We start from the raw sequence: 21,267 nt of genomic DNA on the forward strand, positions 1-21,267 counted from the left end.
CAGCTCTAGATACTTTGGTCCAATGCCTGGTTGTGAGTGCGCTGTGGAGTCCGAGGCCAGGGAGGAAGGGAGCTTGAATGGTGCGTGTGCTTCGGTCCTGCTGGAGAAGTCGCCCGGCCTTCTGCAGCTGACCCGCACTTCACAAGCGCCCTCCAAGTTAGGGACTATCATTCTGCTTTCGCCCATGGGATTATGAGACTTAGGGAGCTGGTTAGGTGGCTGTTCAAGGCCATGAGCTAGTCCGTGGCACTGCAGAGGTGGAAGCACAGGCCTTGCCGGCATCCAGGCCGGGCTGCGGTAGTCAGCTCGTTCCGAAGACATCCTAGCCTATTTTCTTGGCTCTGTGTCAGCCTGAGGGGCCAGTGTGCTGGCTGGTGCCGCACTGACTTTTCTGGTCTTCTTCACCATGGTTCCAGATGCACCTTGCAGGTTCTTCACTATCCTGCCAGCATGTACCGGGCTTGAGCCACTTTGCACTCTGATGTGGTGTGTACCTCAACTATTCCTACAGCACCATAAAGTCTGAACTGAATTCCTTCAATGACCAGCTAATTCATACCCCGCCGTCTCCGAGCCGTCTTCCCTGCTCGGACCCTTTCCTACACCAGGCCAGGGTGCCCGCACTTCTCCCCCAACTGGGCTTTCCCTCGGGCTCCTCTCTCCCTCTTCCCTAGACCAGCTGTGTTCTGGGTGATCCCACATCACTTCCTCTTGGCTGGGAGCCTGGCACCAGCGGGACTGGTGTTCAGAACGCACTGAGTCCCAGGTTGCTCAGCCCAGTTCTCTGCATAGATCAGACACGTCACCCCTTTTGATGATGCTGGTGTGAGGGTTAGCTGTACAGACAGGAAAATCTTACCCAGAGGCTAGGGGCATTTCCAAGGCCACCACAAAGCTCCTTGCCTGTGTGGCAAGCAGGCTTTTTCCTCCCCACCAGGCTGTTCCCTGCTCCCGTCCTCCGGCAGCTGAGTGCCGCCCAGCTCACCAACCCCAGCTGCACGGTGCGAAAGGCATGGAAGGACAAAAGACCCGCGAGACAACACTGTGGCTTTTGAAACAGGTATGTAGGCTCTCTTGTTTAATAGCAGGTAAAAGAGGAAAATGTACAAGGGAATAAACATGCTCTTTCCACAGAGGAACTGTCCCCTACCCACACGGCCCGTCTGCGTCAGTAGTTTCTCTAGTGAGTTGTAGCGAAAAACGTGCCCTTTAGCGTTAAAAGCGGACTTTACTGGATTTTCCCAATCAATGTACATCCATGTGTGCAAAATGAAAAGGCCATTTCCGACACGTTAGTGAAAAGTGTGAATGCAGGCAAGGAACCAAAAAGAGGCAACTGAAGCAGTCTGGAGGCCTGGGAGAAGGGAGAGTAAGAGAGGAGGCCTCCTGCCGCAGCCCCCGGGCACTGTGCTCGGAGGCCTGGGGAGGAAGGCCACGGGCAACACCAATCTTGCGGGACAAAGCACCCTGGGTCTAGGACTGGCTGAGCGAGCACTTCAGTGTGCAATGAAGCCAGGCTGACAGCAAGGACTGGGAGGCCACTAGGCCCAGTGTGCAATGGAAATACTGGGAAGCACTCCCTGGAAGCTCACATGCCCTTTGCCAACAGGGGTTCTCCAACTGCGTCCAATTTCCAGGTCCTATTTTCCCCACCCCCAGTAGCTTCACGTACAGTTTGGTTTTCCTATGAACGTTAAAACTATGCCAACACCTATGTGACTACTGAAGACCACTAGGGTCCCAAATCAGATTGTCCCTTTTGGAACATGGCCATGGGTTCTCCAAGAACTTGACCACAGGTTCACGGTGACTAGAAGGCAGGGGTCTTCCCATCACCCATCCCCCCCTTGACTGAGGCTCTCAGGGCACATCACATCTGTAGGCACTTGAAGCCAGGTCTGGGGAGGGTGAGGGGTGTTGGGCACCCATGTTTTGCTCAGTCCTCTCAAGGGATGGCCAGCCTATAGGCCTATAGACAAACTAAAAAGAATAAAGTAATCATCTCACCTCACCCCACTTTAAGATGCATTGACGTTGCTGGTCCCCGTTTTGACCTTCCCTGGCCTGCTAAGAGTACATCTCTACCCCCAACTCAGTAGCTGCATGTTGGCTGATTGCAGACAGACTGAGAGCGGAGCGGGGACACAGCCCGGGGCCCTTTCTTAGGAGCCGTGAGCTTAGCCGTCTCTCTCTTGCAGAAGGATTCCCTGAAGGTGAAGGTGCAGAGCAGCCCCTAAGCCTCTGCCCTCTCCACCTTGTTCTCGACAGCACAGTGCTTCCAGGGCAGAGGGCTGAGATCAGACCAGCAATAACGGCTCCCTAAGAATAAAAGCCCCGCCACACACTGAAGCCTCTTGTTCCCCACGTCATGGTCTGTCCTTCCAGCTGACGGGCCCTTGCTGCAAACTGGGTGCTAGGAAGGAGGTCATTTAGTCCACCTCAAGCAAGAGGACTTACTACTGGAACATTTCTCACTCTTCTCACCAAAGTCTAGGACCTGGAGATGCTGGCGTGGGTTTCCTTCCCATGCACCCCTGCCTTCCTTCGGCTTCCAAGTTCGGGGAGACCGTGTTACCCTTGACCCTGGGCCAACTGCCTAGTCCTCAGGAAGGGCTGAAGCAGGTGCCTGAGTGTCCCACGCAGCCTGCTCTCTCCAGCTTTGAGGAAGGCTCTGTCAGTGAGTGTGTGTTTTCTTCCCCAAGATTTCTGAGATGCGAGAGGATGTGGTGAGGCTAGGGGCTGCAGAGTGAAGAAGGAAGCAGAGTGCTCCCCGGAAGCACGCAGTACTGACAGAAGCAGTGGAAGCGCTGTGCGAGAAGTGTCTCCCCCACTCGCCGCCCTGGGAGTGCTGTGCGGCTTACGTGGCATTGTTTGGTGATGTGCACTTACATTCTCGCCAGGCGCCACGGCAGCATCTTGCTGAAGGGTCTGAAGGTGCAGGCTGCCCTGACTGGCCTCGTTGCAAAGTCCTTACATAAGTCTGGGGACTACATTTGGAACAACGGACACGGCCGCCAAGCTAAGCTGGTCCAGGCCCCAGCTGGATAGGGTTACAGGCAATCTTCCTCAGGTGAGGCCAGAAGGTAGCCAGGAGGGGCTCCGGGGACAGAGCCTTGCGCTCGAGCTCCGTGATCGTATTTAACACAGAATGTAGCAAGGGACAGTGGTGTCTGAGGTGAGCAACCACGAGCATGGCTGGGCCTGGCTGCTTCAGGGTGACAGCAGCTCTGTCCCTAGGAACATCGAGTCCAGCTGTGGCCGCCCCCACACTGCACAGCCGATGCCCGTTCCTTTAAAGATGGTGGCCAGGAAACTGGTTTCGAAGCACACAGGGGCAATCTCCAGTACTCCTTAGGCTTCACTGAAGGTTAAAGGAGGGGCACGTTCAGGCTCCTGAGCTCCGGCCTTGCTCACCAGCCCCTCTCAATAGCTGCAGAGGCCACGTCTGGGCCTCCCTAAGAGCACCCATATCACTGCTGACCTCTGCCCTGGACCTAGTGCTCGGGCTTTGAAAGAAGGAAATGAGATGAATGGAAAAGGGACCGGGGCTTTGATTCCATTCCAACTGGCTTACAGATCTCGGAAAACTCCTAGGGTTGTGGCCCAATATTCCTAGTGTAGGGGCAGCCCGTAGTTAACCACGGGGGCCGACTGCTGTTGCTGCCTACTCAACGCTATCCTGCCCGCAGAAAAATGAGCAGTGAAAGCCTTGGGCCAGACCTGGGCTATGGAAACTGCCATCCTCGGAGGACTGGAGGGCAGTTGCCCCCTGGCCGCGCGCTGTGCTTGTCCCCCAGCCCAGGGAAGTCAGCCGCCTAAGGAGAAGCCCCTCCAGCCCGGCGCGCGGCCTGCAATGCTCATGCATTGCGAGCAGCAGCCTCAGCCGTGCGGTGAACGGGGTGCCCGAGAGCGGACAGGACACACTGCCTCCTCCTGGGCTTACTCTCTGCCTCCCTGTACCTGTGCAGTTCCTGAGCCCAGCTCTGAGCTCCTGAGCCATGGACAACAGGCAGTGCATCACCCTGGGGCTGACAGCCCCACCCCATCTCCAGAATCATAACGCAGAGAGCACAGTGATAACTTCCCCAGCCCAGCAACATCTCACGGACGCACGTATTCTTCCACCTGTTACTATAGGGAAAGGTTATGTGAATACTGTACAGGAGTTAATAAAAAAATACATATGCTCTCTTTGAAGAAGAACGCACAAGTGCGGGCCAGCCGGGCCAGATCCCAGGCTGCGGGGCTGCAGCGAGCGGCCTGTGGGGCTCCCGGCCTGTGGGGCTCCCGGCCTGTGGGGCTCCCGGCCGGGCTTCACGAGTGGTGGCTGCTGATGAGTCCTCGGAGCTGCTTGGCCACAGTGTCAATCAATTTCTGCTTGTCTCGCTCGTTTTTCCGAAACTGTGCAAACATGTTGTTCTTGCGGCTGGTATCCTTCATCCTAAAGAGAGAAGCAAAGAAAAGGCACAATGTTGGAGGAGGCAGAGTAGGAAAAGGCGCAGGAGGCGGGATGGTGTTTTTAACCACTATCCCAGAGGGAATCTGGGGCGTGTCTGTTGTCAGGCTCCTACTGCCCTCCTGACACCCACAGTCCCCCTAACTTCAGCTGCCTTTGGAAAACAGTTCAGAGGCAGCTCCGAAGGGCCAACCTCCTTATCCCAAGCCCACCCCAGCTGAGTCGTTCCCTCGTCTCCCCAGGTATGCACCTGTTCTGAGTGTCTGGGTCATGCTACAGCTCTGCTGGTCCACAGGCTCTTCCAGGGTGTCTGGGACCCACTCACTACCGCATGAGCCCACTAAATCCTGCTGGGCCCCTAGAGATGGTATTTGAATGGTGGAGCAGGGAAACTGAAACCAGCAATTCCAAGAAAACATGAACAATTCAGTCACTGTGTGTCTAACCCCACTCCAGCTGGTTGCTCTCTCCCATGGCTAGCAAAACTAAGGGCTTGTTTGATCCCTTTTCTTTCATCTCAGGGAAAGGACCGACAGGCAGCGAGGTGGCTAAGGGTGGGGGGTGGGCGATGGGGCTGGGGAAAGCAGAAGCCACAGGGCTGTGCTATCCCCTCAACTGATGAACGGGGGCTTGCAGCAGGAGAAGCCCTGAGTTCCCCATGTTTGTCTCCATCCTCAGACTTTTGACCTTCAGGTCAGGTTAAAGCTCCACAAAATGGCCATGGTACATACCCAGAGTCCACGCCATGGGCAATTGTGGCCAATGGCTCTGTGCTATCAGGTGGTGAGCACTAACTGGAAAGCATGGGTGAAGAGAGTCAAGACTAGACTGAGACTGTCACAGAACCCCTGCATCCAACTAAGCTGTTAGCACTCCCTCCAAAAATCTGCATTCCCCACAGAGGGCCCACAACCCCTGACATCTACTGATGACCCTTAACTCTAGTCCTGGCCTCTGCACACTGACTCCCAGTCCACACTGTTCTGGTCTTAAAGAATTAAGAACAGTGCCCAGACCATCTTCTCCCTGGAAGAGGGAGAGGCCCGCCTTCACTATCATCCCCTGGGAGCTGGGCCAGCTCTCAGAGTTCACTGCTCCCTGGGCTGTATAGAGGCAGGTGAGAAGAGGTCAAGGACGGAGCATGGCCCCAGGAAAGAAATTACCCTGTAAACTCCCCAGGCGGCTCTGGCCAATCTTGGACCTTTATTATTCTTATAGGTGGCCCTTTGCCATAGGGTAGATTAGAGGCCAGTGAGTCAAAAGGCTAGAGGTCTCACAAAGGTGCTTATATATAGTATAGATGACAAAAAATAACTAGATAAGTCCCACAAGGGCATGTGGCAAGGCTGACAGTGGCACTCACAAGTGAATAGGGACTTGTCTTCTAAGCCCATGGGCCTTCAGCCTGATTTACTCTTTGGGCAAACTCACAACGTGGAATAAATTCCAGTAACCTACATGTGGGGCCCATGCTTGAAGGGGAGGAAGGAGGAGACTGAATGGGCTTGGCTGAGAGGAAAGCAGCAGGGCCCCCAGCTCTGAGCGCCCTCACACAGCGGGCAGTTGTGTGTGTTTGCAGACCTGGCCCGGCTTTAGAGTATTCAGGACGATACCCTTTCCTTTATGCTATAATTCTGTCACAACCCAAAACAGACAAAAAGGAAAAGAAAGAAGAAACGAAAGTAAAGACTTCCTATATTCATAGAACGTTAGCTTAATGTCCCATAAAGTCATTAATTCTATGACCATTTGAAGCAGCCCCCATGGAGGAGAAGTGGAAGAGATGGGCAGTCTCTGAGCCCCGGAGGTTAGGACTTCCTGGCCATGAAGGCCTGGGGGTGGGATTAGGCTGAGGGTGGAAGGCTGGTCTGTACCCAGGGATGCCCCCAAACCAGAGAGCCTTTCTCACTCCCCCATCCCGTTATATAAGCCTGGGATCCTGATCTACTCTAGCTATGGCTTCTCAATGACACAGGGGGCCTCATCTTCTTTCCCTGAATGTCCTCAGCAGGTCTTTGGGTCCTTCCATGTTTCACTCTGCTCCCAAGGGCCAGGTTGAACAGGAAAAACTGTCAAGTTCCCATGGTACGCTGGCTGTGGGGACGCAGGAATGGGTCAGGAAAACGGGGTTTGTTCCTATGAGGCTGGAAGATGCAGACCTTGGTGAACTGGGTGGGTTTTGCCCTACTGTGTTTGGAGGAAGCTTTGAAAGCCTGGTGATGGCTAGGACTAAGCACATAGCTTTGCAACTGGAGAAGTCTCTAGGATGGCAGAGAGGCTGATCATTTTCATCTATTTTTGACCCACAGGAAGTGGATGAGCCCATACTTCCTGGATCCAGAGTCTCAGGAATAGAAGAGCAAAGGACTACTAAGAGGAGAAACTCCTTCAGAGCCCTTTCAGAGACGTGGCGAGCATGACCGTGGAAGCAGCAACTCACAGGTCAAACATTCTGCCCACTTCAGCTGGGGCGCGAGAACTCTGGGATTAGGCCTCACTTTGAATGAAGAATCTCTCCGGGGAGACACAGGCTCCAGATCTTAAGTCCGGGGTCTGCTGTGGAGCCCCTTTCTGTCGGGGCTGAATTTCAGGCCCTGCACTAGCATGGGTATTGAGTACTGAGCATGCCAGGAAACTGAGAAGGAACAACCTTTTACCTGGCACTGATGGGGAAAAATCCCTGCTACCACTCCCAGCCCCAGAGGAATTGGTAAGTCAAGGGTCACCCTAAGGATCGAGGATGGAGGCAGCCAGCCAGTTGGCACCAGCTGGTTTAGTAGATTAGTAGGTCAGGGTGGAGACAACTCACAGGGTAGGTGTTTAGTGTAGTCATTAGTGTCAATGAGGAAACCAGCGGGACTCGCCTCAAAGTGATGGAAAAAGCCCAAGTGAATATATACTTACTCTCTAGATATCCTAAGGAGGAAGGTCATTGGGAGAGAGAATCATGGAAACAAAGTTAAAATCAGTCCCCGGCATGGTCAGGAGAGAACGGCTGAGTGTTTTCGTCTCTTGATCCCAAACACATACCCCTGCATCCTACTTCTGCCTGCCCTCCGCCTCGACCCCTTCTCTCCTCCTAGCGCATTACACAGAAAGTGGGCTATACCCTGCCTTCTCTTTCTGCTTAAGGCTCTACCCTGGCCTCTGGGGCTCTGGGCCTTGCCTTCCTAGGACCTGAGTCATCTTCACAGACTTCTACTCTGCCTAGACACAGAGCACTGTCCCACCAGTCGGCCCAATTGCGAGAGAAAGCTGCCCCTTTACATAGCTCCACAGTTCTTGGTCTCTGACCAAGCTCTGGCCAGCTCTCAACTAGCTTAGCAACTGCCAGGCTGCAGTTAGCTCCTGGGTGACAGACATCCTGGTTAGTCCCCAGATGTTCTGGAGCTGCCTAATTCAGCTTTGGTGGCAGCAGCTCTGCTTAGAGAGGCTTCAGCCTTGTGGCAGGGCAAACTCTGCCGCCCAGAGACTGCCAAAGGCAAGAATCAGACATCTTCTCCAACACGGCTTTCCTGGGACAGTGATCCCAATAACATTCAGTACGGCAGGGTGGGGGTTGGAGGCAGCCGAAGGTTTCAATCATTCCTGAGGAGTCTCTGTTGGGAACAAGAGAAGTCACCTGTTCTGTTGGGCAGCTGTATCCATCATCACACCCTAGATGACTGGAGCCAGCCTCACTGTTCACCAGGTTTGCTTACCTGAGCCCCAGACCAAGCCATCTTCCTTCCTGCTATAGTAATCTCTAGTTAAACATGCTTTGTCCCATTATACTTCAAGGTAATGTCAAAGTCCAATTCTGACCCATACCTGGCTGGTTGGACTCAGGAATTAAGAGGCTAAAAGAGGGAGACTGGCTTGCCAAGTCAGACGGAGACCACCAATAGTGCCTATGGCAACTTCAAGAGCAACGATGTCTTTCCAGGTGTTGGCAATGAGAAAGTCACCTTTTATACGCCCCCCATCCCCATCTTCCCACCCTCCAACACAGACCACTGGACTGGGTACTCACTTCTCAAGCAGTGTCAGGGCTGTCACTGGGTTCACCCGGAGGTATTTGCAGTTGGGTTGACCATAGTCAGCAAGGTAGGTTGACCAATCCCACTGGATGAAGAGATCTAAAAGCTGTAAAACATCCAAGCCCCACCCAGGGATTAATCAGACAGGCAAGACTAATCAGTATCCCAGAAAACCCCTTCATCCTTCACAATGAGCTAGTAGATTTAAAAACAGAAATAACAATATATAGAGAGAAAGAATGGCTACAGACTGTTTTGCAACAGATCAAGTAAACAAGTAAAGGTTAGAAGGTAGAGTCATTTCTGCCATAAAATAGTAACACTGCTTGGACTATATGCCAACAATTGGATCTCAAGGGCAGGCTGTAAGCAAACTAATGCTGGACTGAATCAAAACACTAGACTAACATAATAATCATTCACTTATTTAATAAATATTAGCAAATGCCTTCCATGTGCCAACCGCCATGCTAAGAGCTCAGCAGTCAACAATGAATAAATGACGGTGGATGCGGTTCATTGTCACACACACAACTGGATGAACTTTGAGGTTAAAAGGTCTAAGTTCACGTCCCAGTTCCTTATCTTACTGAACTGATTTTGTCCCAGTTACTCAGTTAATACAGACACATACACAGGCACGCCTAGATGCAAGCAGGACACACAGGCTCAGAGAAACATTGAGAAAGGCATAAACGAATCATGAGCGTTTATGTGTGACAACACGCGTTGCAACTATGAGGACACAAGCTGAGCAGGTGGAAACCAAGGCCATGGTAAGTCAAGGCTGAGAAACTGGCTTAACTCCTAACTGAGGATACAGAGTCTGGAGTAGGGAGGATGAGTGTTAGAGACTGGATGCATAAGGAGACAATGAGAGCCTGCTGAGTATATGCTGAGTTCCGACACTGGGGGATTCTGACTTGGAGAAACCAACTAATTTTTGTCTAAGGTTTCCCTACCCAGCCAGTGTCAGCCTCAGGCATCATTCTAACACATATCCAAAAGCAGTACTGAGTAAACCCCCTCCCATGAAAAGGGCACTGCTTTTTTTTTTTTTTTTTTTTTTTTTTTTTTTTTTTGACAGGCAGAGTGGATAGTGAGAGAGAGAGAGAGAGACAGAGAGAAAGGTCTTCCTTGTGCCTTTGGTTCACCCTCCAATGGCCGCTGCGGCCGGCGCACCGCGCTGATCCGAAGGCAGGAGCCAGGTGCTTCTCCTGGTCTCCCATGCGGGTGCAGGGCCCAAGCACTTGGGCCATCCTCCACTGCACTCCCGGGCCACAGCAGAGAGCTGGCCTGGAAGAGGGGCAACCGGGACAGAATCCGGAGCCCCAACTGGGACTAGAACACGGTGTGCTGGCGCCGCAAGGCAGAGGATTAGCCTGTTGAGCCGCAAGGGCACTGCATTTCAAAAGCAGGACTAATCCTTCCCCTCTGAGCTTCCGGAGGCACAGTCCCAGACTCGCATCCCTGCGTGGAAGGAGGGCCCTCACACTCCTGTAAGTAATTCCTGACTCAAGACATACCCCAACTTCTCCCTTCCCAAGAGGCACTAGCTGCTGCAGACAGCTGCTGCTCTGCAGAACAAAAGCTGAGAGGCCTGGGGCACCGGCTGCACCCAAGGCCAGAGCTGGGCTCTAGCACACCTTCCTCCCACGTCTATGTATCATGCAGCTGGGCAAACAGGCAGTGTGGGCCTTGACCCGTTTGGTCCAGTCTCCACTTCCATCCATTCCCTTAGAATCATGTTAGCAACTCACTCAGGCTGGATGGAAGTTAGCAATGCTTCCAAACATAAAGCTGAGAAAAGTTTCTACACTTCAGCCAAGAAGATGTCAAAGACGACAGAAGGAGGGAGAGATAAAGTGACAGGCAGGTTGGTCTGGGCCAGGAAGCTCCAAAGGGCCATCTCGGGCCTCATCTAAGTCATGCCTATTTTAGCTGGCAACTGAGAAGGTATATCATCTTTCCTTCCGCCAATCCAAGAACTCACAGAGTTCTGCTTTATTTATTTTTTGAAGATTTATTTTATTTATTTGAAAAACAGAATTACAGAGAGTGAAGGAGAGACAGGGAAAGACAGAATTCCTCCATCCACTGGTTCATACCCTAAATAGCCACAATGGTCAGTGCTAGGCCAAGCAGAAGCCAGGAACCGGAAACTCCAGCCAGGTCTCCCATGTGGATGGTAGGAGTCCGAGCACTTGGGCCATCCTCCGCTCCTTTCCCAGGTGCATTAGCAGGGAGCTGGGTTGGAGGTGGAGCAGCCAGGACTTGAACCAGTGCTCTAATTTTAGGTACCACTTTGCAGATGAGGACATGTACAGGCATGTAGTGAAACTCCCCTCTCTGAATTCCTAATTTCTGGCATCGAACGAATGGCATCAGTATTTTCAGTATTATGAGTTTTGCTAAGAGCATCATGTCTTGCTGGCTAATGACACCTGGATAAATCACTAATGGACATGGAGGGAAGTTCATGGCTTAGCTCCAAGGACTGCCATTTTTATCTTCCTGCCAGGCCTTTTAATGACAGTACTGAGCCCAAGAGCTCTGGAATGACAAGCTACCTAATTGATTCAATTCTAGGAAGTTACATAACTCTCAAGGTCAATCATTCTGGGTCTGTATTGCTTTCTGCTGTGTTGTAGGGCAGCCTATGCCAGGTCCCATGGCCTCCTGAGAGAGAGGGTCATAGAGTAAAGGAGAACTTAACTAAGCTTAATTGGAGGCACAGTTTTACTGGATTCCATTGACCAGTATGAGAATAAGGAGCCAAAAAACTAGCAGGCCAATTTATCAGCATGATACTTTGATTTCCAGACTATGGTTTTCAAATGTAAATCAGGGCTGGCACTGTGGCTGTAAAGACGCTGCCTACAGTGCCGGCATCCCCTATGGGCACAGGTTCAAGTCCTAGCTGCTTCACTTCTGACCCAGCTCCCTGCTAGGCCTGGGAAAACAGTGGAAGATGGCCCAAGTCCTTGGGCTCCTGCACCTGTGTGGGAGACCCGGAAGAATCTCCTGGCTTCTGGCTTCGGATTGGCACAGGCATAGCTCTAGTCGTTGTAGCCACTTGGAGAATGAACCAGCAGATGGAAGAACCTCTCTCTCTCTCTCTCTCTCTCTCTCTCTCTCTCTCCCTCTGCCTCTGTTACTCTATCTTTCAATAAATACATAAATAAATAAATAAATAAATCTTTTTTTTTTTTTAAAGTAAATCAGTCCTCCTAGCCTGGTGCTCCACAGACAATACTCTTACTAAATGTCAACAGATTCTCTCCCAAGGATGAGGATACTCAATCATCACTAGACATTACTAATAATTCTTTCTTTTTAAACTTCATTGGGAAGCAATTTCAAACCTACCAGAAAGTTGCAGGCTCAAGTACAATATAAAGAACAGGCACAGTATACTTTGTACCGGATCTACCCACCATCCATAAACACCATCCCCCCAAACACATCCATGCCATTTCTTTTCCAAGTCCCTTGAGAGTAAATGGTATTCATCATAGCCATTTACCCCCAACACCTCAGTGTTTCTAAGAATTAGGGATATGTTCTTGCATAATCACAGTACAGTTTTCAACTGCAGATAATATTGATACTATGCATATTCCAATTTTATAAATTGACCTGATAATGTTCTTTGTAGCTTGCTGTTGTTGTTGTTCCACTAGATGATGCAGTTTAGGATTAGTTGTCTTGTCTCTTTAGTCTCCTTTACTCTCGAATTTTTCCACAGCCTTTCTCTTTCTTCTATGACACTGACATTGTTGAACAACTTGTACGGTCCCTCTTCTTTCTCCCCTCAGTTCGGTTTTGTCTGATGCTTTCCTTAAAGGTTTGAGACATGCATGTATTCCTGACCAAAATACTACTGTGTCCTCCTCAGAGTATCACAGCTAGAGGCACACAATATTTATTTGTCCCTCATTGCTGAAATTAATTTTGAACACCCAGTTAGGTTGTTTTCTGATTTTCCCACTGTATAGTTACTATATTTTCCTTTGCAACTGTTAAGCCACAGGGGAGCAAATATACTGTTCCTGATTAAGCTTTCCTATATTTCTTTTTTCACATCCAATGAGGATTCCTTTTTTTTTTTAATAAAATGATTTATTTATTTTTTGAAAGGTAGAGTCATATTTCTTTGTATTTTTTGAAAGACAGAGTGAGAAAGAGAGAGGGGGAGACAGAGAGATCTTCTGTCTGCTGGTTCACTCCCCAAATGGTCAGAAGCCAGAAGCCTGGAACTCCATCTGGGTTTCCCATATGGATGGCAGAGGCCCAAGTACTTGGACCATCTTCCACTGCTTTCTCAGGCACATTAGTAGGAAGCTGGATGGAAAGCAAAACAGCCAGGAGTCAAATCAGCACTCTAATATGGGATGCTGGAGTTGGAGCTTATCCCACTGTGCCACGATGCCAATGAAGATGCCTGGCTGAGCCAGTCTTCACTGTGATGGTTGCCAGCATCATCCTTCCCTGTAGTTATCAGTTGCTACTCAGTCTACTGTAAGCAAGTACTCTGCTTTCTTGCAGTTAGTACATTTACCTGCTTATTATTGACAAGGATTCATGGGCTCTCATTTTTCAATGGCCTATATTTATTGCCAGGCCTATTGTTTTGGCACTCAAACTGTCCCACCCAGATGTGGCAAGTGGGAACCCCTTCAGGCTGGGACCGTGTCCTTGTAACACGCCACGTCATTTTGTTGAGCACTTCCTGGCTTTCTGGCATAATAAGATATTGCAAGCTCATCTTGCAACTACCTTGACCCCACTCTGCAGAAGTTTCTTTCAGTAGGAAATCTATTGGAGGTGAATATTTGAATGCTAGATGTGCTCATTGCTACTGGAGTGTCTTTGTTCACTGCTACTGGGAAACAACCTATGGGGAGCTGAGCCCTTCTGGCAGACAGAGCTGGGAATAACTTTTGAATGATATACACATACATATTTTAGACACCATGAGTCCACACAATACCCACAATTCTAGTTCATTCTAAGAGGGTTCTTTTTTGCCTTCCCCAGTGAACCTTGGCTCTCAACGTTATAATCAGATCGCTCAACCCTACAATACATCTAAAATGGCTTCAGAATTGTCTGTATATATCACTGAAAAAGACAAGGCTACTAAACAAAGAGTTAAATATTTGTTTGCAATTCTCCCTCTCAACCAAAGACTAAATGTTTAGAAATACTGTGTTGATAAGTCACTTGGATTTGTTATTTTTTCCCCTTCAATGTAGTTGTAGTATTCATCTAAATGCCACTGGTTTTCTTTTTTCCACAGTTGCTCTTAGTTTTAGGTTTTTTCCTCCCATCCTTGTTAATTTAATTTTTGAATACGTAGGACATTAGAATGCTTGTAAAAGTAAAAAACTATACAAAACGATTAAACTCAAGATGTGTCACTCCCTTATTCTACTGTTTTTATCCCCATTCCTCTCATGCCTTATCATTAGCCACCTCTACTGGTTTCTTCTTTGTGTGTTTCTGTTTGTAAAGGTAAAGCAGACATAAGTATGCTTTCTCATCTCCTCTTTCACAGAACGTAACAGGATATATGTTCACGCCAAAGCGTCTCACTCCTTGAAATGATCAGTAAGTGTGGGTGGAGAAGAGGGAAGGAAGTTCAGAGAGGGGAAACTGAACAAAGATCACTGTGCCCTAAACCTGATTATTATACTATTCCCTTTACAATTTTTACCACACCTTCATGCTATGTGTGTTGTATTACTTAATATTTTTCTTTGTATTGATTCATGTTTTGATTATAAGAAGACTAAGAAGAGAATATGCATATAGTTATAAATATTGCTTCATTGAATCATACCATGTACCTCATATACCCTTCCTTCAGCACATTATGATCATTTAAATGAATTCCTCACTTCGTGATATCAATATCTCTGTTTTAAAGAAAGAAACAGCACATAAGTATATGTGTATATAGTCTACATTTGAAATGAATGTAGCAAAATGTAAAAAAATTATTAAATTTTAAAAGTAAAAAAAATACAAAAAATAAGCAGGAGAATAAAGAAAAAACATATGGGAGAATAGAAGACAAACACGAATAACTAACATCCAAGCCAAGTCAGTTAAATGTTTCCTGACTGTTCTTCCTTTTGACTGTAAACTGAAAATCTTGTAAGGTTTTCCATTTACAAAAATATTTAAACAGCAAATATAAAGTGTGGTGTGGGATAAACTCATGTATACACAGATACAGCCTGGGTGGAATTGAAGTATATTCTGATTATTAGATAATGGCTTAAAGACAATGGCAATTATCTCAGTAATATTAAATACATCCCAAGTTATGCTTCTGTCTTTGTCATGGAGTTCCATGTGAAGATCTGCCTGCATTTTATTAATATCAGTATATTTTGTTTTCCTAAGCACTTTTTAAATTTTGGAAATAACTTTGGACTTACATAAAAGTTGCTTACATAGATTTACATAAAAAACATTACACAGTTCCTCTATACACTGTATCCAGCTTTTATCATGTTCACATCTATATCACCATGGTACACCCACTGGGACCAGGAAATTAGCACTGTGCAACTAACTAGTAAACTAAAACGGTATTCCAATTTCATCATATTTTCCACTAATGTCCTTCTGTTCCAGGATTCAACCAATATTCCACATTACAGTGGGTCATCATGCCTCCACAATCTCTTCCAATCAGTTACAGTTCCTCGGTGTTACCTTTCAAGGCCTTGATATTTATAAAGAATTTATTTGGGGTCATTATTTTGCATACTGTCCTTCAAATTGGGTTTGTCCAATAGTCTCTCATGATTAAGTTGAGGTAGTAGTTCTCAAACAGGGGGAGATTTTTTTTTGTCTCTCAGGGGACACTTGGCAATGCCTACAGACAGTATTTTCTGTCACAATACTGGGATGGTGGTGGTGATGGTGTTGTTGGTATCTAATGGGTAGAGGCCAGGGATTCTGTAAAACAGCATATTATGCAAAGGAATGAAGAATTATCCAACCCAAATTATCAACAGGCCAAGGCTAAGAGACCCAGGACTGAGGTTCTGCAGTTTTTTTTTCTGCAAAAATATCAAAGAAGTGTTATCGTGCCATGTTTAGTGCATTATATCAGGGTACATGAAGTCCATGTATCTTATTATTAACCTTGATCACTTAGTTAAGGTAGTGAGTGATAATGGTAACTGTATAGTTCTTTTCCCCTTTGTAAGTAATACATTTCTTGGTGGAAATATTGTTCGAGATTATACAAACATCCAGTTTCCCCTCAAACTTTCATCTGTCAATGTTAGCATCCACTGGTGAATCCTGCCTACAACATATTTATTGTGGTGTTTGACTCATGGAAAAGTTCTATTTCCCTCATTCTTTCCATATTTATTAATTCAAATTCTTCTGTAAGAAAAACAATGTTCCTTCTCTTTCATGTATTTATTTATCCAATTATTTATATCAGTGTAACTTTCTGCATATTTATTTATTTTATTTTATGAGTTATAATCCAATGTAATCATTATTTATTTTCTTGCTCCAGATAGTCCAGAGTTAGTCTTTAGGAACTCCTTAAGATTGGCTCTCCTTTGTATTTCTGACCTGGTCACATCTTTTTTTTTTTTTTTTTTTTAAGATTTATTTATTTTACTTGAAAGTCAGAGTTATACAGAGAGAGGAGAGGCAGAGAGAGAGAGAGAGAGAGAGGTCTTCCATCCGATGGTTCACTCTCCAATTGGCCAGGATAGCTGGAACTGCGTCGATCCAAAGCCAGGAGCCAGGAGCTTCTTCCTGGTCTCCCACATGGGTGCGGGGGCCCAAGGACTTGGGCCATCCTCTACTGCTATCCCAGGCCACAGCAGAGAGCTGGATGGGAAGTGGAACAGCTGGGACTCAAACCGGCGTCCATATGGGATGCCAGCACTGCAGGCCAGGGCATTAACCCACTGTGCCACAGCGCAGGTCCCATTTTTTTTTTTTTTAATACTTCCTTACTTTGTGGTGCTACAAGATATTTCAAGCTAAGCTCATCTTTTATCTTTCCCTGCCCCAGTCCCAATCATTTCTCCAGTTAATCCTCATTCCTTTTATTGGAGAATGGTTTTCAGAAAATAAGATCTGAGCACTTTGCATGTCCATGCTAAGGTTTTACTGCATCTGGGCTCTCTAGCATGTACATACTAATCTGTGCAAACATCTGTATTTATCTCTGTCTGTTTTTGTATATAGTTCGAAATCACGGCATTTCACTGTTACATTGCTGGAACAGGAGAGCGTTGATAACCACAGAATAGCACACATTGATAAATGCCATAGATAATTTGATCAAAGCAAAGTCAATCAGTCTGCTACAGTTATTTGTTTATGGTATGTATCAGAACATGGGAGTTAAGCTACTGCTAACAGTTGATGTGATACTTTGTAAACTATGTATGTTCTTAGACAAAAACGTGTACAAGGGGGAAAGCATATGACAAGGGAGGATGCTTTGAATCACATTACACTAAGCAGACGACTATAACAGAATACTCTTTCGGGCCTCCTGTATGATTTTTACTGATGTGACTTTTTGCTAGAACTCTGGCAAAGTTCTGAAGCTGCTTCTGCCATATTTATTACTTCAGAACATTCCCATAGCTTAATAGGACTCACATTACAATTATTTCTGACTTCATGGTGGGTTGGGGGTGGAAAGAATGGGATGACCTTGGGACCTGGCATTGTGGTGTAGTGGGCAAAGCCCCCGCCTGCAATAGCAGCATCCCATATGGCACCGGTTCATGTTCTGGCTGCTCCACTTCTGATCCAGCTCCCTGCTAACGGCCTGGGAAAAGCAGCGGAAAATGACCCAAGTACTTGGGCCCTTGCTACACATGTGGGAGACCTGGACAAAGTTCCTGGCTCTGTTCTGGCCCAGGCTTGGCCACTGTGGCCATTTTGGGAGTGAACAAGTAGATAGAAGATTTTTCTTTCTGTAACTTTGACTTTCAAATACATAAATAAATCTTAAAAAAAGAAAAAAAGAAAAAAGAAAAAAGAAAAAAAAGTGGGAAGACTTAGAAAGGATAAGAAACCTACTGAAAATCACCAGGGTAGACAAGTGGTAGAGGTGGGTCATTGGTTTACACTCACTAGGATGCCATGATTGTTTGATTTTAAACATCGTTACTGAGTGTCTCTGAGTTAGGCATTCATCTGAGAGTATGCCAAACTTCTGAACACTTAATTTTTTTTTTTTTTTTTGCAATGGTAGCTGAGAAAGACTAGAAAAATCCAAACAAATCAAAGTCAAAAGTAGTCCAAGGCCACACAATGAGTTACCTGGACAGGGAACAGACAGTATTACAATAGCAGAATAAATGCAACGTTCCAGGAAAGACCTTTGGAATGAGATGTTATTAAGATAAGGTGGAACTCTGTTGATCCTTGTTAGTGCATACCAATTTACATACACCTCCAGAAGAAAATCATTCAGACGGATGAGCTGCTCATGGCTACCTCATGTTAGGGGTGCCTCCTCTTCCCAGAATGCCTGTAACAATTCCATGGGGAGAGCAAAGGATCACGGGAACTTAAGTCACACAGACACAGATGCAAAGACACACTGACAACAGCCACATCCCACTTCCCCTGCAGGTGATTTTACAATTTCTCGTGAGCAGGAATACCTGTAGAGAACTGTGCTCCCAAAAAGCAGGTTTGTCCTCGAAGTCAACTGGACAAAGGAAAACCTGATTTTGTGTTATGTATACATTCCAGAAGATTTCTTCATGTTAAACAAGATAGACTACAAAATGATTTCAAATCGCATACTTCTCTAGGTCACTTAACATATAATCCAGCAAAAATTCTAAATATGCTACTTCTTCAGAACTGGATAAAATGCAGTGTTCTTAAGAGAATGGCAACAGCCAGAGCACTAAGCCAAGACAAGTTTCTTTTGTCCAATTCCTGATTTTGACAGGAAGAAAGAAATCATATCATTACAAATTATTTTTTATAACCACAGATCCGGTCTTTTTAGGAGGCAGTAGAGCACAGCCAACAGGTCTGCAGGCCGAGGATCCTGTGACAGTGTGACCCCCAGGTATGTCATACAACCTGTCTTCTCAGTTCAAATACGAAACCATAACAGCTCCCACCAGCAGCTGAGGGCAGACTAAGAATGATTATGAAAAATCATAGAATTCACTGATGGCCCCTTTGTGCTTATTCCCCAAGATTCCCCCCACCCCAAACTCCATGTTGCTGGCAACTAAATTAATACAAATCAATCAAAGAACTACTAGATACTAAGTGGTGGTTCTCACCCACCAAGGGATCCTTTTCCTCCATAAACTCCAAATTTCAAAAGGGTTCTGCCACCCATAAGATTATGCTATGCAAACACAAGTTCCCAGAAAAGCTGTAGTCTTGGGCCCATTGGGGTTGACAGACTTGCTGCTTCCTTTTCCATTAAACTGCTTTTCTTCCTTTCATTTATACTTACCAATTCTATTTCATGTATCACTTTTTAAAAAAAAATTATTTATTTATTTGAAAGTCAGAGTTACACAGAGAGAGAAAGAGAGGCAGAGAGAGAAAGAGAGAGAGAGAGAGAGAGAGATCTTCCATCTGCTAGTTCCCCCTCCAGTTGGCCTCAATGGCCGGAGATGTGCTGATCTGAAGCCAGGAGCCAGGAGCCTCCTCTGGGTCTCCCATGCGGGTGCAGGGGCCCAAGCCCTTGGGCCATCTTCTATTGCTTTCCCAGGCCATAGCAGAGAGCTGGATCGGAAGTGGACTTTAGCTTGGATCAGAAGTCCCTGGCTTCAGCTTGGCCCAGCACTGGCCATTGCAGCCAGGACTCAAACCGGTGCCCATATAGAATGCCGGCACTGGAGGCGGTGGCATTACCCACTACGCCACAGCACCGGCCCCTATGTGTCACTTTTAATGAGTCACTACAAGTCCTTTTTGGAAAGATTAAACAAATTTGATAAAAAGTGCTAATCAGTATAGCATCTGCCCTTGAGAGAAAGGAGGGACCCACTTATAGAATACTCTGTGTGTTCACAGACAGGCCTAAAAGTTAAAGTTCCACTCTGCCAAAAAGATGAATACAATTTAGATAACCAGAAGAGAGAGGGAACTTTATTTTTTTTAAAGATTAATTTATTTATTTGAAAGTCAGAGTTATAGAGAGAAGGAGAAGCAGGGAGGGAGGCAGGGGTGGTGGGAGAGAGAATGAATAGATCTTCCAGCTGGTTCACTTCCCATATGGCCACAACAGCCACGGTTCAGCCAGATCAAAGCCAGGAGCCAGGAGCTTCTTCCGGGTCTCCCATGTGGGTGCAGGGGCCCAGGCATTTGGGCCATCTTCAGCTGCTTCACCAGGCGCATTAGCAGGGAGCTGCATCAGAAGTGGAGCAGCCAAACTCAAACTGGCACCCATATGGGATGCTGGTGCTGCAGACAGCGGCTTAACTCACTGTGCCACAGTGCTGGTCCCGAAGAAGGAACTCAAGCAAAGAGACTAGTGGAGGCCAAGAAGCACAAGTAGAAGTAACTGAAATGTGTTCCAGAAAGGAAGAAAGGGGACCTGCCTTCTTTTCTTCCTTTCAAAATTTATTTATTTATTTGAAAGGTAGAGTTACAGAGAGAGAAGGATCTTTCATTTGCTACTTCACTCCCCAAATGGCCACAACAGCAGGGGCTGAGCCAGGCTGAAGCCAGGAGCCCGAAAATTCATCTGGGTCTCCACATGGGTGACAGGGGCTCAAGTACTGTGATCGTCTTCCACTGCTTTCCCAAACACATTAGCAGGGAACTGGATCATAAGTGGGGAAGCCAGGACTCGAACCAGTACCCATATGGGATGGCAGCATCACAGGTGGCAGCTTAACCCACTATGCCACAACGCCAGCCCCAAGAGGACATTGCTGGAATACCTACTGCAAGACAGCTACTGGTCAGGTGTCTTACCTATCCATTTCACCTAATCCTCATGAAAATCAGCACCTGGAGGAAGCTCCCTTTTGCAGATGAAGAGACAGTCTCAGTTACCTCCATTTTGCTGAAGAGACAGGTTAAAAGAATGGGTCAAAAGGAATCTCTTGTTATGCAAGGCCCAGGACAGTCTGACCCCCCCAAGCCTGATCCTCTCCTCCATTCCTTTCAGGGGCTCTGTCAAAGACCAGTTGGTACACAACTTGGATGAATGCAGAGGCAGCACACAAAGGAATAGTGATGGGAGGGCCAGAGGAGAAATCGGTAGGGTTAGACTATTAGAGGTTGTTGTTCAAGGATTTTTTTTAAAAAAAACTTCCATTCCAGGGGGAGTGGTAGCATTTCATTATGAATATATTTGGTAAGATCAATTTGGTAGTAGCATACAAAATAGAGTTGAAAACATTTTCAGGCAGGAAGATCTGGGGCAATGAGGGTAGGGACCAGTATGGCCACTGTGTCAGACTTCATCGAAGGACCAAAAGGCTACTGGGTGTCAGCAAGGAATAGGAAAAATAAAAAGTGACCACAAGACAGGCTTTTCAGAACCAGCTGGATACAGAGACCAGGAAAATGATACAAATCAATGAATCAGGCAAGTGAAACACAAGTGAATGATGTGGGCTGTGGAAAACTGGGGGGTACATAATCATCCTAGAGATATTCAAATACAGATGTTTTAAAAAAAAACTGTTCCAGTCACTTCTTGGGCCATCAGTTTGAAATTTTTGCATAGGGTTTTGAAATTGGACAGGACATAGGGCAAACCAAGGAGGAAGATGATGGGTATTGCCAGGT

General features: G+C 47.0%; 1 protein-coding gene across 2 annotated transcripts in view; it reads right to left on the reverse strand.

Moving 5' to 3' along the window:
• Window positions 1-1,050: 1,050 nt before the first annotated feature.
• Window positions 1,051-21,267, reverse strand: part of EXOC6B (exocyst complex component 6B) — a 686,378-nt gene continuing 666,161 nt past the window's right edge. For both annotated transcript variants that reach the window (XM_062209648.1, XM_062209647.1), the window contains exons 21-22: window positions 8,469-8,581; window positions 1,051-4,441 (exon numbers count right to left, since the gene is read on the reverse strand). In XM_062209648.1, coding sequence (XP_062065632.1) covers window positions 4,315-4,441; window positions 8,469-8,581 — 240 coding nt within the window. In that variant the 3' untranslated portion in view covers window positions 1,051-4,314. The remainder of the gene's footprint in view (window positions 4,442-8,468; window positions 8,582-21,267) is intronic.

The sequence above is a fragment of the Lepus europaeus genome, chromosome 13 (genome assembly GCF_033115175.1).
Source record: "Lepus europaeus isolate LE1 chromosome 13, mLepTim1.pri, whole genome shotgun sequence".
Taxonomy (NCBI): domain Eukaryota; kingdom Metazoa; phylum Chordata; class Mammalia; order Lagomorpha; family Leporidae; genus Lepus; species Lepus europaeus.